General features: G+C 53.6%; 1 protein-coding gene across 12 annotated transcripts in view; it reads right to left on the bottom strand.

Moving 5' to 3' along the window:
* Positions 1-941: 941 nt before the first annotated feature.
* TCOF1 (treacle ribosome biogenesis factor 1) overlaps positions 942-15,863 on the bottom strand; it is a 38,478-nt gene continuing 23,556 nt past the window's right edge. For 4 of the 12 annotated variants that reach the window (XM_039836541.1, XM_039836549.1, XM_039836550.1 and 1 more), the window contains 11 exons: positions 15,442-15,552; positions 11,045-11,231; positions 9,606-9,742; positions 8,026-8,139; positions 7,483-7,726; positions 6,913-6,998; positions 6,174-6,354; positions 3,615-4,163; positions 2,827-2,924; positions 2,070-2,113; positions 942-1,367 (listed from right to left, as the gene is read on the bottom strand). In XM_039836541.1, the coding sequence (XP_039692475.1) occupies positions 2,087-2,113; positions 2,827-2,924; positions 3,615-4,163; positions 6,174-6,354; positions 6,913-6,998; positions 7,483-7,726; positions 8,026-8,139; positions 9,606-9,742; positions 11,045-11,231; positions 15,442-15,552 (1,734 nt within the window). In that variant the 3' untranslated portion in view covers positions 942-1,367; positions 2,070-2,086. Of the gene's footprint in view, positions 1,368-2,069; positions 2,114-2,826; positions 2,925-3,614; positions 4,164-6,173; positions 6,355-6,912; positions 6,999-7,482; positions 7,727-8,025; positions 8,140-9,605; positions 9,743-11,044; positions 11,232-15,441; positions 15,553-15,863 lie in introns of those variants that run through there. The other 8 variants (XM_039836546.1, XM_039836542.1, XM_039836544.1 and 5 more) reach the window with 8 other exon arrangements.

Below are 15,863 nucleotides of genomic sequence, written 5' to 3'. Positions count from 1 at the left end.
GGTCTTGCTTCCATTTTCCCACACCCCCATTTTTATTGCTCTACTAAGAAGTGTGGCGACAGATGACAGCAACACAGGACTCTGACAATTGTTGCCAGGAGGGAGCGGGGGCTCCTGCTGCCAGATTTCTTGACTTTTCAAGAGGAGACCCAAATCACGATGTTCAGTGAAAACTCCATTGCAAAGAAGCCTTACAGGACACTACTCTGTGGCCTCTGCTCTAGACCCGCACTCATGGGGAGAGAGAGGCTATGTGAGGGCCTTGCCCAAGGGCCCCGAGTTAAGGGTTCAGCCAGATGCCAACCTGGGGCTCCAAGACCTCCCTAGCACAGTGCTTTTTCTGCACAGCTTCTCGCTGTCTCTAGCAGAGGCTAAAAACCTTGGAGAAAAATCTCCACGACCTCAGGTGCTCCACACTGCTCGGGCCTCTGCATTATTGACCTTCACCAAGCCCTGTAGACAGCACCTTGACAAATCTTTCAAGTTCATCCACTTCTTGCTCTCATCATTACCAAACCTTTGTTACCTGGACACGAGGGCAATTCAGTCCTGATTGGTTTTCCTGCCTTTACTGTGCCCGCCACAGCTATTCTCTACCAGATACCTCAAAGGGCCTGCCCCCATTTCCAACCCAACTCCAAACTTCAAAGGGGTGACTTGGAAGGCCCCTCTTCCATTTCTGGCCTCTGAGTATTGCCTGGCCTACCTCAGCATCTGGAAATCAACCACAACCATGCTTGAGCTCCCCCTTAGCTAAGATGCCACCTTCTCCAGGAAGCCTTCCCCACACCAGTTCACTCTAGACACTTAACTGAGGCAAACTGTCCCGCTCAGCACAGAATCCCAGAGCCTCCATATACAGTCGTCAAGAACATATCCTGGGCAACGGTTTGTCAGCCAGACTCTCCCTTCCAAGAACAAGTCAATTGCAAGACGTCTCCTCCCGGTGCATTGGGAACGTGACCTTTCCTTAAAGTCTTTTATTTTCTTAGTTCTTATTAAGGAAAAAACAAAAAACCCAAAAAACACAAAAAGGGGGAAAAAACTGACAAAAGGAGGACAAAACCTCAGTGTAAGCCAAGGACCGGGGACATGGAAGGAGTGACAGGCTGGGCCTTACTGGGTCTGCAGGGCAAAGAGGTGGAAAGTCCCGAGGCCTCAGGGCATGTTTGGTGTGAGAAGGGAGGGGCAAGTCACTTTTAAAAAAATATATATATATTCTGTACACATCTATACGAAGCATCCTGGGTCAGGAGAGAAGTCAGGTGCAGGGTCAGTGAGTGGACTTCCTCCTCTTCCTCCTCGGGCCAACCTCAGCAGGGCTCACGGGCTGGGCCAGCACAGACACTGCAGCTGGTCGTTGTCTTCTGGGGAGGAAGGTGAAGTTAAAAATTCAATTACAACCCATGGTGAGCAGAGGCATGGGGTTGGACACCACTTGGCTAAGAAGTCACTGGGGGAAGGAAACACATCTAGATGGAAGATTTCCTGACCTTTTTCTCCATCAAGGAGAAACAAATCAAAACCTGGCATCTCGATGCAGTGGACAAGCATTAACTAACCACAGCAGACACTTCAGTGTGTCCCGGGAAGTGGGCTGAGGGCTTTAACTTCTTTAACCCTGGACACGGGCCCAGGCAGGCTTTGTATTGCCCTCATGCAGGCTGGGTGGCTGCTGGGCCTGCTCAGCAGCTGGAGCATGTAACCCCTTCGCCACTACTCCGGAAGCGCAGGTCCATCAGAGTGGCTTAAGGAAACCATTTTCTTTCCCACGGGCAAATGCCCTCAGTTACAAAACAACACGGAAAAGGAACTGGATAGCTACGAGGGAGAGCGCCAGCTCAAGCCTTCTCACCTACAAAGAGGCGCCGCCCAGGGCCCGCCTCCTAAGGCCTGTGCAGTGCCTGCGCCCGGGAGCACTTGGTGCGGCCACCGCCATGACTGTGCAGTAGCTCCAGCTCCTGGCATCACCCCACTGACCCTGAGGAACAGAACTTTGTTCTCTAGGCCCCCTTCCCCTTGGGGCCCGCCTACCAGGTCCTGCCGGGTCCCCTGGCCGGGAAGCTTACCTGCCGCCTTGTGCCACTCAGACAGTTTGCTCTGCTGTCTTCTTCTGTGAGGAGAGAACTGTGAGAGGCTCTTGTACCTCAAGAGTCTCCCCACCTATGCTGCCCCTACAAGGAGGGGACATGACAGCTCCCTCTTGAGAATGAGGGCCCCCCAGAACAGACATTGGGTATACAGGAATCCCCGAGGGCAGGGCCAGTGGCCCGCATGCCCTCGAGAAAGAAACAGAAGCCTTTGCAGCAATAGATGTTCAGCTCTTCTGAACACAGCAGAGGCCCTGCTGGCCAGTGAGAGCGTCATCTGTATAGGGTGCTGAGCCCCTTCCTTCAGGCGAGCAGCCTTTATCACCAATGAAGCAGATGGATGAGTGCTTCTGTGACAGGGCCTGCTGTCAGCTGGGGCATGCCTTCCCTAGGGAATGCTTCCCTTCACTTGAAACCTTTAATAGCTTCCTCAACCTCCCTGCCCCCTGGGGGTCTCCTCCCTCATCCACCCTAAGGACATCTTTCTACCTCACAGACAAGACAGGGCCATTTCCATGGCTTCCACATGCACAGACCTTGTCCTTCCTCAGGGTGACTCCTCTAGTGTTACAACTCACAAGCCCCCCACCCCCCACCCCCGAGAATGAGAGGGGGCGGGGACCTGGTCTGGCTCCCACCCCTTCCTGATATGCGAAGGATGGGGAGAGCACATTCACGCTGGAGACTGGGTTTGGGTCCCTTTTCTAGCTTGAAACCCCTCAGGAACTCCCTCTACCTTTTTCTTCTTTTTCTTCTGGAATTCTGAGTCAGGGTCTTTGGTTGGGACCTTTTTAGATTTCTTCTTCTTTTCTTTCTTTTCCTTATCTTTTTTTTCTGAGGGAAGAGAATAAACTTCCTAAACAACAAATATTAATCTTAACTATTGGGGTCGATGTCGGGAGACACGCACAGCAGATCTCCAGGGATCCTAGAACTCCTTCCAGTGTTGGGTGCCTAGCTCTCCCAAACCATGGGGAGCCATGAAAACACAGGCCTTTGTTACCACCTGCCCTGGTCTGAGGGACCAGCCTCAAGATTTCTGCCCCACCCTTGGAACACCTGGACTATTACTATTTTTCTATGTCACTTTTAAAAACATCTACATGTTTAAAAGACATTTTCTACCTATAAAATGGGAGACATCACTTGTTATACAGGGTTAAATGAAGTCCCACCACATGCAGAGTCTAGCACAGAGCTCAATAAGGGGGAACTTTACCTCTGAGGGGAAGTACCGCTGGAGCACAGACCTGAGAAGCCTGAAGCTGAATGTCCCCGTGACTGTAGGCTACTCGGAGTGAGCTCTGTGGGGAGTAGGCCATGCCCTGGAGCCACGGGGTCTTCTTGGCAGTGTTGCCCCAGGTACTCCGGGGTCTAGTTCTGGCTGTGCCACTATCTGCCCCCATGACCCCGGACAAAGCATGTCTCAACCTCTCCCTTCTGTGCTGGCTGAGGGCCCATCCCACCCGGGTGGTGACCGACAGCTCTCAGCATAGGCCCAGGGGAGTGTGGATGGCCACTTACTCTTGTCAGATTTCTTTTTCTCCTTCTTGTTCTTTGGGTTGGTTTGGTCTCCACCGTCAACTTTCGCCATCTCTGGCTTCCCTTCTGGCTTTTCCTTGATCCCATGGGAGGCAGGAGACTCTTTCTCCTTCTTCTCCTTGCTGTTACCACTTGCTGTGTCTCTCTTAGATTTCCCCTTGGTAGTCCTGGGGGCCTTTTCTGGGGAAAGAGCATCCCCTCCACCTTCCCTAGCCACCAGCTGCTTCTTTTTCTTGCTCTTAGAGGCCTTGACAACTGCCTGGTCTCCTGACAGCTTCCGCTTGTGGCCTGCCCGGACCTTCTTGCTGCTCTCCTTGGCGGCATCCATGGCCTTCTTTCTTTCCTGTTCCAGCAGCTCCGTCAGGACCTTTACCACCGAGGCTTGGACCTGGGCCTCGCTCAGGGGCCAGGGCTCACTCAGGAGGCGCCGGGTGAGGTCGCTATGCAGTGCTAGTGTTGAGGCTTGGGGGTTCCCAGCCCCCTTCTTCGGCTTTTGGGGCTTCTGAGGTGTGGTGCTAGCCTCTTGTCTGCCTACAGAGAGAGGACTTGTGTCATGGATCTGAGAGACTGGGAAACAGACCTCCCATGGGACAAGAGCCAAGGAGATCCAAGGGCAGGATTGATATCCTCTGACAACAGTACAGACTGGGAAAGTGAGGCCCAGTGGTCACTCTGCCCCCACTGAATCGCCTAGCTCACACTTTTTTGCCATCTTATAACTTAGAGCTCTGTCTCCTCACATTAAAATCTCAAATTCAGGTTGGGGATGGGAAATGACTCCAGAATGTTAATGAAAGGGCTTGAAATCCATCGACGAAATGAAAGGTCAGACAGGAAAGAGAGGGTATTGTCTGGCCATGTGTCCAGAACTGGGAGGCAAGAGATCTGGGTTCTAGGTCTGACTACCACCAACTTACTAGATATGACCCTGCTCCTGCCATGGCCCGTTTCCCTGTTTGTAAAATGAAGAGTCCGATGAACAGTGCAGCTCCCTCTTCTAAACTGTAGATTCATGACAAAAGGGAAGGCCATGCAGCCACTCAGCGCATGCCCACCTACACGCAGTGGGCCTACAGCCCTTCCTGCCCAGGGGTCCAGGCAGCTTGGGGGTGATGGGTATGGTGTACACACATGTGGCAGCTGACTAAGCAGGTTTACTGCCTGCCAGAGCGACTTCTGGTACAGCCTTTGTTTAGAATTTTCCACGCCTCTGCTCTCCTTTGATAACAGTGCTGACTACACGTGTGAAAAAAAACCTCCACAGCCCCATCTAAAATGTCGCCCTGTCGCACCCGCCTCTCACAAAGAGAAGAACACTGGGAAGGAAAGTGAGCAACGACTCCTCTGTTGACCTGGTACCAGGCAAGCTGCAGCTAAAAGCCTAAGGACTTGGGGGTGCAGGACATTAGCATGTGTCCCAACACCATCCTTAACTTCCCAGGTGACGTGGCAGGTCTCTACTCTATCACAGGCCTCAAAGGCATAAGGGCTCTTACACACTGGGCTCTGAAAGGTGCTCAGTGGCTTGGCCCTGTTCCACGGTGCGAGGTGGGACTGTTCCCTGCAGTGTGCAGTGGGCCCTAGGGTGGGGCCTGAAGCAGCTCTGGCTCCAGAGCTGCGGTGGACTAGGCAAGGTGTACAGGGCAGGCTGGACAGGGCAGGCTGGGCAGAGGGTCCCCAGACAGAGAAAGGCCCGATTCAGTCCTAGCAGTTGGAGGAGTCAGCCAGAGGGGGAGCCGAGGAGGGTAGAGTTGGCTCTGGCAACCTCTTTCCCTGCAACCCACTTCACTGTTTCCTGTTTACAAATACCCCAGAACACCAAGGCTGGGGAACCCTTAGAGCTGTCCCAAGGATGCCTGCCTGAGATATCTGTCCCTTAGTGCTGGCAGAATCAGGGGTAGCTGATGCCCCAGGTTGGTGACCTGAGCATTTCAGTCTGCCCTCCAAATATCACATGACTATTTTCTATGTGTGCCATGCCTTGACACTGACTGGATGCACCAACCCCTGCCCTATATGGATGGTTAAGACAGAGGCCCAGAGTGGCCAGGGACCCATCTTAGGCTTGAGAACAAGTCAGCCCATTGCCTGGGCTATTTGCCTCGTGCTGGAGACTTCTCCAAATGTGGCTCTTGCCTTTCATCTGAGCTCCCAGAATCCCTACACTTCACACCATGAGCCCATTTGTTAGGAAGAAAAGTCAACAAGGAAGCTAGAGAGCCAAAGTCTACTCTGCAAGTCAAGGTGCACTTCCTCTAAGGCAGGGGTCTCCCTACCAGGTGCACCGGCCTCCCACAGGCCTGGATGACCTGACTCCCAGGCTGCCCTAGACCATGGGAGCCAGACACCTGGGCGTGGGCTCCGCTGCACTTTGATGAGTACCTCCAGGCACGATGCAGGGGTACTAGGCCTCACTTGGAGAGGCCCTGATGTTACCCAGGACCATACTGGTGGGACTATTCCTGAGGAAGAGAAAAAGAAGGAGGCCACTGCTTCGTCCCTCCACATCTTGCTGTGTCCTTCCTGTAGCCCTCGACTCACCTGTTTTAGGGGACAAGGTGCCTGATGTTTGCTGGGGCTCCACTTCCTGCTTACCATCTGGGGCATCTTTGGTGGCCGGAGCAGAGGAAACCGAGGGGTTGGGGGCTGGCTTGGGAATAGCCTTTGCAGTCTGGGAACTGGATGGAGTTAGCCCAGGGGTCACATAACCTGAGAGGAGAGACTGAAGAAGCCCAGTGTGAAAGAGGCTGTGACCCCACCCACTCAGCCCTTGAGTGCATGGCCTGCTGTGAAGGCATCAGCCCAGGGATGCCTAAGATCGGGCCAGCTCTGTTGGGCTGGGTGGTGGGCACATCAGGCACATCAGCCCTTTGTATGTACCTCTTGCACTATTTTAATTAATACATATTTTAGACAGGCACACTTAAAAAGGAAATTTCTTATTACTAATGCAAATGGAAAACCACTACTGCTTGACATGTACAAAAACCCCATCTGTTAAAGAATGTGTTTATCTGGGAATCACCTAAAATCAAGGTGAACCCTTTCTACAGACTCTAAGAATTAGCTACTCATGGCTTCATGCTGAAATGGGGCCTCGGAAGAGGAGACAGCCTGGCTCCAGGAAGGCAGGACCCTGCTTAGGGCCCTTAGGAAGAGGAAGGGCCCTGACCCTAGACCTGGGAGGTGGCCTCAGCCTAAGGCTATATCAGGTGGGAGGAGCCTGGCCTGGGGCACCCCACCCCCACCCCCAGTTGCCAACCCACCTCCCTGCAGTTACCTGGGAAGGTGCCACCACCTCATCGTCACTGGACTCTGCTGTGGTCTCCTCCACCAAGGTCTCCTTCCTGGAGGGTGCTGGACCTACTGGAGGAGCACAGGCATCCTGCAGAACCCTTCATGAGGGTCCCCAGGATGGCCGGGGCCCTCTGAATGTGCCTCACCCTCCCGCCTAAGGCTTCAGCTGCTCCTATTGCTCCAAGGTCAACTGCTATTCATGGCATTCCAGGCAAGACACCTGAATGTCCAAACCTTCCATTCTAGCTGCCAAGGTCCGCTTACACTTCCCTGCTTTCCCGTGTGTGGTGGGGTGGCCCTGGAATTTTTGCGGGGATCAGCTATGCGAGCCTAATTCCAAAAAGCTGGGAGTGGTCAAACAACAGTGTCCGAGGCATATACAGCTTCATGGGGCTGTACAGGTGGGAAAACTGGGACCCAGTGTAGGATGACCAGGCCAAAGACGCAGAACAAGGGGAGATACAAAGCAGAGAGAGGCCTGAGCCCAGGGCTCCACCAGGCTGCCTCTTCCCCGCTGCAGGCCCACCCAGCCTTTTTACCCTGGGACCCTCACCCAGCCTGGGGGCCAACGGGGCCATCTGGGGCCTCTTAGCATCCTCCTTGCTCCCCAAAGAGCTGCCGCTGCTGTCACTGTCATCTGAGGTCCCAGAGGCCTTGGCTTTGGTGCGTCCCGAGGGAGGGGCTGTGGCCCGCGGAACCACAGGAACCTCGGGTGTTCTGAGCTTGTTGGTCACTTTGGCCTGCGAAGGGGTGCTGTGGGGACTTGCCGCAGGGAGTATTCCCAGAGCACTGTCAATCTAATTTGGTGAAAGGAGAAAAAGTGGAAGGAAAAATTAGTGGAAATAAGATCTGGGGCTTACTGAATACCTCAGTTGAAGGCCGGGCGCTGTGCTAGTCGCTTCCCACGCAGGCCTCATTCAATCCTCCCACAACTCTCTAAGAGGGGCAGCCGAGGCCTAGCGAGGAAAGTGCGCACGTGTGCTCAGGTCGCAGGGCAGGTAAGTGCTGGTGATGGGACTCAGGCCCCTGTCTGCTGTGGTCTTTGATCACTGTCCCCTCTAGGGTACGGCCTGGCCCCCCTGGCTCCCCAGCTCACCCCACTTGAAGACGGGGTCCTGGCAGCAGGAGGCTGAGCCTCACTGGCTTTCTGAGCAAGGACCTTCAGGGCAGCCTGGGTCAGCGGGAGGTGAGCCAGATTCCTCTTTGTCACCTGTGGACAGCCAAAGGCAGCCCTGAGACTCCTGGGTTCTCAGGGGCCCTTTCTGCCATGCTCTGGTCAGATCCTATCTGCCTGGGATGGGAGCGGACCTGGATCTGCAAGGAGCCATGGGGCTGGAGTGAGGACTGAGGTGGTCAAAGGGGCCATGCCACAATCTGGGCAGAAAACGGTGCCAGGCTTTAGGCTATGATCTAATCACATCATTCTCAGAAAGCCCCAATACTTCCAGCCCTGCGGAGGGAAGTATCCCAGGCCCCACCCAAGGCCCCCCAACTCAATCTGAACCTTCATGAGGTATAAGTCTCTAGCCTGGTGGCTGCAACAGCCATCTCAACAGTCTCCTGGGTGCCACTCCTGCTTCCCAGACCCACAGTCAGGGAGAGAACTGATAGAGAACTGGGTATGACTCCTCGCAGTAAACATCCCAGCCCCCAACTGCCCTTCCGTGACCACGGCCTTTCAGGCCTGACCCCTCACCCCACACTACTCCCTCCAGTTCTGACCCCCAAGGGCCTCCCCAAAGGGTCCCCGGCCAGACTGCTACATCTGCTTCCATGTCTCCTCCTTGGGGAGGCCATCCCTGCCCGTCCTTCCTAAAGCAGCTCACCCCATTATCACCAGTTTATGTTGTTTCATCAAAGCAGTTGGTGAGTACTTTATTTTTTTGGTTTCCCTTTTTAGTGGCTGCCACCTCACTGGGGAACTCCACGAGGGCAGAGACCTCCCTGTCTTCTTCCTGCTGTATCCCCAGTGCCTGACACGGACAGATGCTCAGCACCATCTGCTGGCTGAATGGCTGCAGTGACCACAGCCCAGACACCCGCCCCGGCCTCCTCCAACTCTCTCCTGCCCTCTCAGAAAGAAGGGGTGAGGAAACAGGAAAATGAACTGATAGGACCCAAAGACCACTGGCCTGGGGACCACGAGACCTGGGCCTGGCCCTCCCTAATCCTGGAGAAGTCTCAACCCTCTATCCTCTGAACAATGGGCCATTAACTGTGCCCTGCCCAGTTTTTAGTTTCAGGCAAGGACCAAAATAAAAATGCACTGAAAATGGTAAAGGCTGAGAAGATATTAAGTCACTACTAGTATGGTACACTAAAAAAGGGCAACTTTTATTCACGGCATCTCAAAACTGGGAGGAAAAAAACAAATCAAAAGCCTAACCAACCATGTTGGAAAAGCTGATGAGGGACTCATGGAGTAGTGCTGACTCTGCCTGGTGCCATGTCCCCAGATGACTGTTCCTGCCCACTCAAAGGTATCCCAGGAGCTCAGATCCGAGTAGAGCCAGAGGGCAGGAGAGGCTCTGGCTGTGAGGGGCAGCTAATCTGGGAGGGTAGGTGAGAGCAACTGCAGTCCCACCCAGTGGCACATGTGGGTACAAGTGGGGAGAGTAGGGAGTCCCCTCACCCCCACAGGTGTGCACAGTTCTCTCCTGCCCGCCAGGTACCTACCTGAGTGGCTGGTGCCTCCTGTTTCTTGCCTTTTGGCACTCGACTGGACTCTTCATTGCTGCTGGCCCCAACAATGCTGGTTTTGAGGGCTGTCTTTGGGTGGGCAGTGGGCACGGCCACCATGTTGGTTTTAATGCCTGAAATGGAGCAGGATGGGGTGCATGTCAGGGCACAGAAGCCCCATGGCCTCCTCAGCAGTGGCAATACCCAATTTATCTGCCCTGGCGTGGTGTTCAGCGCATATGCAGAGAAGCCTGTGTAATGCTCTCCCCAAGCCTTCAAGGCAGGAGCTGTCTCAAGCTCCCTGTTAAAAGGCTCAGGGAGATCACATGGCTGCTGAGGCAGTGACCCTGGCTTTCTCCTCAGCCCCTCCCCCACTTCAGTCCTCCATGATGCTCCCCCTCAGCTGGCCCGGCTGAGCAATGGGTGAGAGCACTGGTGCCAAATGAAACTTCCTGTGTATTTAAAACAGTCTCTCATGAGAATCATCACAGCCATCTGCAAAGGCTCAGTTACACGATGCTCACTGTAGCACTATTTATAAAAGCTAAAAATCTGCCCCAACAAAACCCTCAGCTTTGTCCAACATGGCACTGGCAAATAAACTGTGGTATGTCCACCCAAAGGACTACTTCGCAGCCAGCAGGAATCGTGCTGTAAATATATAACGTCACAACGTATCAAATAAAGATTATTGAGCATATGTACAGCATGGTCTCACCAAAAACACACATGTATAGCTTAGGTTTTTGTAAAGTTTACAGTTGTAAAATGCCCAGATAAACTGCTTAGTAATTATTCCAGGCAGTGGGACTGGTACACTAGTAGGCAGGTGCACTAGCCTACTAAGATTAGGTATTACCATCCTCATTAAAAAGTGTCATAATAACAATAATGGCAATTAACCATTTTCTTGCTGTCACTGGTAGAATTAAATTCTTGAAAAGTCAAAGAAATCACAGATTTGGTCCTGTCTCAGTTGTTGGAGGAAATCTTTCCCTGAAAATGCTACTGTTTAAGGATTCCTTAACCCCCTTACATGCCACCATGAACTGGAGGCTCACTACCACCTCACCGCCCGCCCCACGTTTAGGCAGTCAGTTGTTACAAAGCTCTTCCTTAGACTATGTAGAAACCTGGTCCCTGCAGGTTTGTCTGTGTTCTACTCTTTGGAGCTGGCACAGAGAAGCCCTGGCAAATATTTCTCCTGAGCCAGCCCCTCATCAGGATGAACCAGTGCAGGGCCCAGAGTCCTTGCCCCAAACCCCTACTAACGAACAACTTGCTTTGTGACTCCGCCAGAGACCTTTCCCTTCTGAGTTTCAATGAGGTGTGGGGGGTACGGTGGGGGTGGTGGTGGTGTGTGTGTCCGTCCCCTCCCAGCCAAGCCTGGTGGTCACAGCAGGGAAGTCACCCCTGCGTGCTGGGCCCGCGCTCACCAGGAGCCAAACACTGCGTAGCAGGGATCACATCCTCATCCTCGCTCTCTGAGGAGGAGCTCCTGGCTGTGCTCTCCGAGGCCCGGGCCTTCTTCGGGGTATTCGCAGCCTGGGCTGGCGTAGGGGTAGCAGCTGGGACAGCTGGACTACGATTAAGTTCGATAAAAATCAGAGGGGTTTTAATCACCTTGAAAAACAAAAACAAAAAAAAAACACCCCTCCAGTGATTAAAGGCTGGGCCAGGGGGAGGGGAAGATAGGGTCGGGGAAGGGTTTTACAAGGCAAGGAGATCCTGAGAGCCCAGAGCAGCTGGACACAGAAGATTCCAGCTGCCCAGTGCACTTGCAGCTCATTTTCAGCCACAGCACCTGCTAAGACCCAGCACAGCACCTCACAGATCACAGGAGCCCACCTGACTCTCACAATGAACCCCTGGGGTAGGCGGTATTAGCTCCATGGCACAGATGGGAAAATCACAAGTCCCGAGAGGGGAGGAGAGGTGCCCAGGTCAGAGCCTAATGGAAGCAGAACCAGGGTCAGAACGTCCAATTCAGCCTTCTTTCCTCCAGGTGGCTTCAGAGACAGAGTCGCTGCTGAAGTAGTGATATATGACCACCTGGGGAGTTGTTCAGCCTAGTTGTCCCACCCCAGAGATTCTGATGCAGCCTCGTGTGATGTGGCCCAGGATGCAGCAACCCAGCTACATCAACCAGTATCTTCAATAAATAAACTGCACAGGGGCAAAACCAACAGGTTATGACTGAAAGGACCCAATGTAGTGTGTGCCCCTTATGTGGACACACAACATAAAAATATCATTCACAAGACAATCAGGGAAATGGGGACACCGACTAGGCAGGTCAATTTTTTGGGTGTGACATTGTATTGTGGTTGTGCTTAAAAAAAAAAAATAAGTGATCACCTGAGCTGAATGGAGAGTTTGGATGAAATGGGCCTGGTCCAGAGTTCAGAACTGCTGAGGCTGGGGAGGGTGCACTTTAAATTTTTCCAATAACACGTTCAAAGAGAAAGAAAGAAAGAGGCAGCTGCTCCCTGGCATTCTGCGGACCAGTCTGGGAACCAAAACACTGGTGAATGTGCCCACTGCATGCACTGCACGTGTAGCTACAGCCAGGGAGCGGGGAGTCTGTTTTCCATTCCCCAAAAGTCAGGCCTGCTCTGAGTTCTGCTCCCTCTCTGGCCAGCAGGGAGACACAGGGCAGCAGGAGAGAGCTGCCTGAGGTCATGGTCTGGGACCCAGGTCTCCTCCATCATCCTATCCACCTCCTAAGCCTGACTCCTCACCCCGCCCCCAGGGTGCTGTGGGAGAGGAAAAGTGAAAAGTAAAGCAGAGAGGTGCCGCCCAAGGGTGGAAGCTTTGCTGGGCTCGGGCCCTTCCTACCCCTGCCAAACAGCCTCCCCCGCGGCTGCTCTGATCTGCCACTTCCAGAGCCTTCCTGCCCACGTGATGAAAGAGAGAAGGATGGAAAGTGGGAGAAGGCTTACAGTTGAGGGAGGGGGGATCTATATATATGTGAGAAGACACAGGAACAGATTGTCGGGGACGAAGAGAGGCAACGAACCCACTGAGGCAAACAATAGCGTCTGGGATGTTAAAAGCAGCTCAGCAGCAAAAGCCGCCTCCTCCTTGTTCCACCTGCCCACGCCGCCTGCCCTGGCCTCTGGGCTTCACAGGGTGCAGGGGCACAAAGGGACCACGGCTGAGCCTTGTTTCTGATCCCATCTCTGCCATGACCTCACTGTGTGGTTGAGGCCCTGAACTTGGTGAGCCTCAGTTTCCCACTTGTTGAAAGGGCTGTTAGTTATGCCAGCCTGCGTGTATTCACTGGAGGCGCTCTGATGTGTTTTGGAAAATGCAGAGCACAGTACACACAGCAGTGATGAGGGCCTTCCTTCTGGGCTGGTTAGAAAAGGATCGTGGGATGTTGAAGCAGGCTGAACATTTGCTGTGCCTCCCTGCAGGCGATGGGCAGTAAGGATGCAGAGGGAACACGGGCACTCCCTGCCACAGGGTCTGACGTCTGTAGAACCAAACCTGGGGGCAGTGCTCACCATCACACCATCACCTGTAGCAGCTGACCTCATCATGACCATATCTTCACTCCAGTCTGGGGCAAAGTAGGGGTGGGGGGCTGCCTAGCCCAGGCTCCTGACCCTGGGCAAGGGGCACAGCTACGAAGGCACCGAGGTGGCAGAGCTCCGGAGGGCGGCCTTCTCCAAGAGCCTCTCTCCTAACCGTCTGGGGCTGGTTAACAGATCCTGGGCCACCCCATCCCAGGGCACTGAGAAATCCCACTCCCTGAAGATGTGGTCTGGAGCCTCCGTGGTTCGCAAGCCTTCAGGGAGTCTCACTCCAAGAGTCCAGAAGACTGAAGCTCAGAAAGGGCAAGTGGCTTCATCTAGGGTGACCAGCAAACTGCTGCCAGAGCCAGGACTGGAAGTTAGTTCTCCAGGCACCAGACAGGAGCTCCTTCCAGGACCAGCATGCCAAGCCTCTGATTTAACAGCTCATTTGGTTTCTTACAGATCTCCTTTTTCTCTCTGCCTCAACATGAAACTGAGGGCAGGGCCTGTATTTTTTAAATTTGGTAGCTACGCCAGGCCCCAACATAGACCCTGGCCTGGGGTTAATGACAGCACAATAGTGCAGAGCCACAGACCACCCCCCGAAGTCTCTCTCAAAGCAAGTGGGTGGGCCCCATCTCCTGCAGGTGGGGAGACTGAGGCACAGCGAGAGGGCCTGGGAACAGAGCCACAATCCCCTCCCTCTCTGCCTCCCAGTCTGAATCTCTGCCCACCACCCTGCATCGATCCCTTTCCCCCAGTGACGGGCTAATAATAAAAAGAGAGCGAAACTTGTCCATAGAGAAGTGCTTGGTAAAAGCATAATAACGATAATAATCATAATTAGTGAGCTGGGGATTAAGGAGCTAAAAATCTCCCGGTTTGGAGGAGGCAGCAGCTTCCCCAGGCTGTGCCTTTTTCCCTGAATCCTCCCAGGGGAATGCACAAACTGCCGACTTTTTTTCCTTCTTTTTAAATAGGGACTCCAGAATCTTCAGGACTAACGTACCAATTAAATGGTTCAGTTTAAGCATGATGTTCATTTTAATTGTGTTAGTCCACCCCCGCAGAGAAGGGCAAAGCGGCCCCCTCCCTCCCAGCTGTTCAGAGCCTCCCAGGAGGAGGCGGCCTCCTGAAGGAGCAGAGGGCAGTGCCCCGGCCCTGCTTTCCTCTTTCCCCGGGAAGGAAGTGTCAGGGCAGGACCCAGGAGCTGTCAGAGTGCGGATGGCCTGGGTTCTGTCCACTTATCAGCCACATGACATCAGGGCATTTCATTTACCTTTTCTGAGCCTTATGCCTTCCTCCTTAACATAGGAATAATAGGAAGAACTACCTTCATAGGGTTGCTGTGGGGATTAAACAGAATAAGGCAAATCTGGGGCTTAGCACAGAGCCTGGCACACAGGAAGTGACCAACAATGTTAGCTGTAGTTGCTGAGGTTTGTTTTTGTGATCTGTGCTATTGAGAAGAGAAAGTGAGCACTCTATCACTGGGCATGCAAGCAGCATCTGACCTTACTGATGAACTAATTAGCAAATGGTATATGTTGTACAAGGGAAGATGGATAGAGACCCCACTGGTCTGGCAGTTGCAGACCCCCAGTATCTCTGAGGGGACTGGCAGAAGCTTCCAGGAGCTGGGGGCTAGAGGAGGACAAAGGGCAGTTCTGTCGGCCAGAAAGGCCTGGCATTCACACAGAAGCTTGGACACCAGCCCAGTGGACGTGGGTCTCTGAGTTGGAGATTGGGCCAGGCCCATGGGATTCCAATGGCACTTGCAGAGAAGGCTCCCAGTTCTAAATAGGAAGCAGAGATACACAGGGAGCCCAGGGACCAGCTTCTGCCCCTTCCTCAGCTTCTTACAAGTTATAAGAATTTGGGGCTTGTAAGGCCTTGATTCCTGACATCAAATGGGCAACGCCATGTGCCCTCCTGCAGGATAGGTGCACTTGCTGTTAGGTAGTGTGCTGTGGACCTTTGTCAGCGCATGGACACAGGCGGGAGGATGGTGCCCTGCCTGTTTACAGCAGAAACTTTCAGGCCTCAGAATGGTTAAGGTCTGCCCAGGATCCCGGAGCTGGTGGGTAGGAGGGCTGGCTCTGACTCTACACTGTCTGGCTCTGAAGCCTGGACATACAATGACACTGCTGCCTACCTCATGGAGTTATTGTGAAGATGAATGTGACAAAACAGCAGAAGGGCTCTAGAAACTGTGAAGTGCTGTTTAAATGGGAAAGTTCTGTCCTCGCCCCCCCAGAGGCCTGCTGGCCTAACTTGGAGCCTAGTCTCCTCAGAGAGAAGGATCGGCCTACCTGGCTCGCCGGCAGCTCCTCATCACTGCTCTCCGAGGATGCCTCGGCATTCTTTTCCTGGGATGCTGGGCCCAGGATCTTGATTTTGACGGTTTTGGAGCTACCCTCTTTCTAAGGAGACAAGCACATGGGAGGGAGAGGGGGCGTTAGCTGAGGGAGAGCACAACTGAAGGACTGGGAAACCACAGCCAGTGAGCAATGACCCTCATGCACGCTCTCCAGGGAAGGCAGCGTGGCCCCTTCCTGCATGTGCATGGGGGGTATGGCTGCTGGCCCTGTATGCCCCACAGCCACTGGAAACACAGGCTTCTACTCTGCTCATCCTCCTGCCATAGCTGACTCTGAACTTGAAAGGGATGTATGGGTCAGATGCCGCCAAAACCCGAGGAATAAAGTTCTGTTGGCCAGGCATCTGAACGAGA

Source organism: Pteropus medius, unplaced genomic scaffold, assembly GCF_902729225.1.
Source record: "Pteropus medius unplaced genomic scaffold, Ma_sr-lr_union100, whole genome shotgun sequence".
Taxonomy (NCBI): Eukaryota; Metazoa; Chordata; class Mammalia; order Chiroptera; family Pteropodidae; genus Pteropus; species Pteropus medius.
Note: the sequence above shows the minus strand (reverse complement) of the source record. Positions and strands in the feature narration are given on the sequence as shown.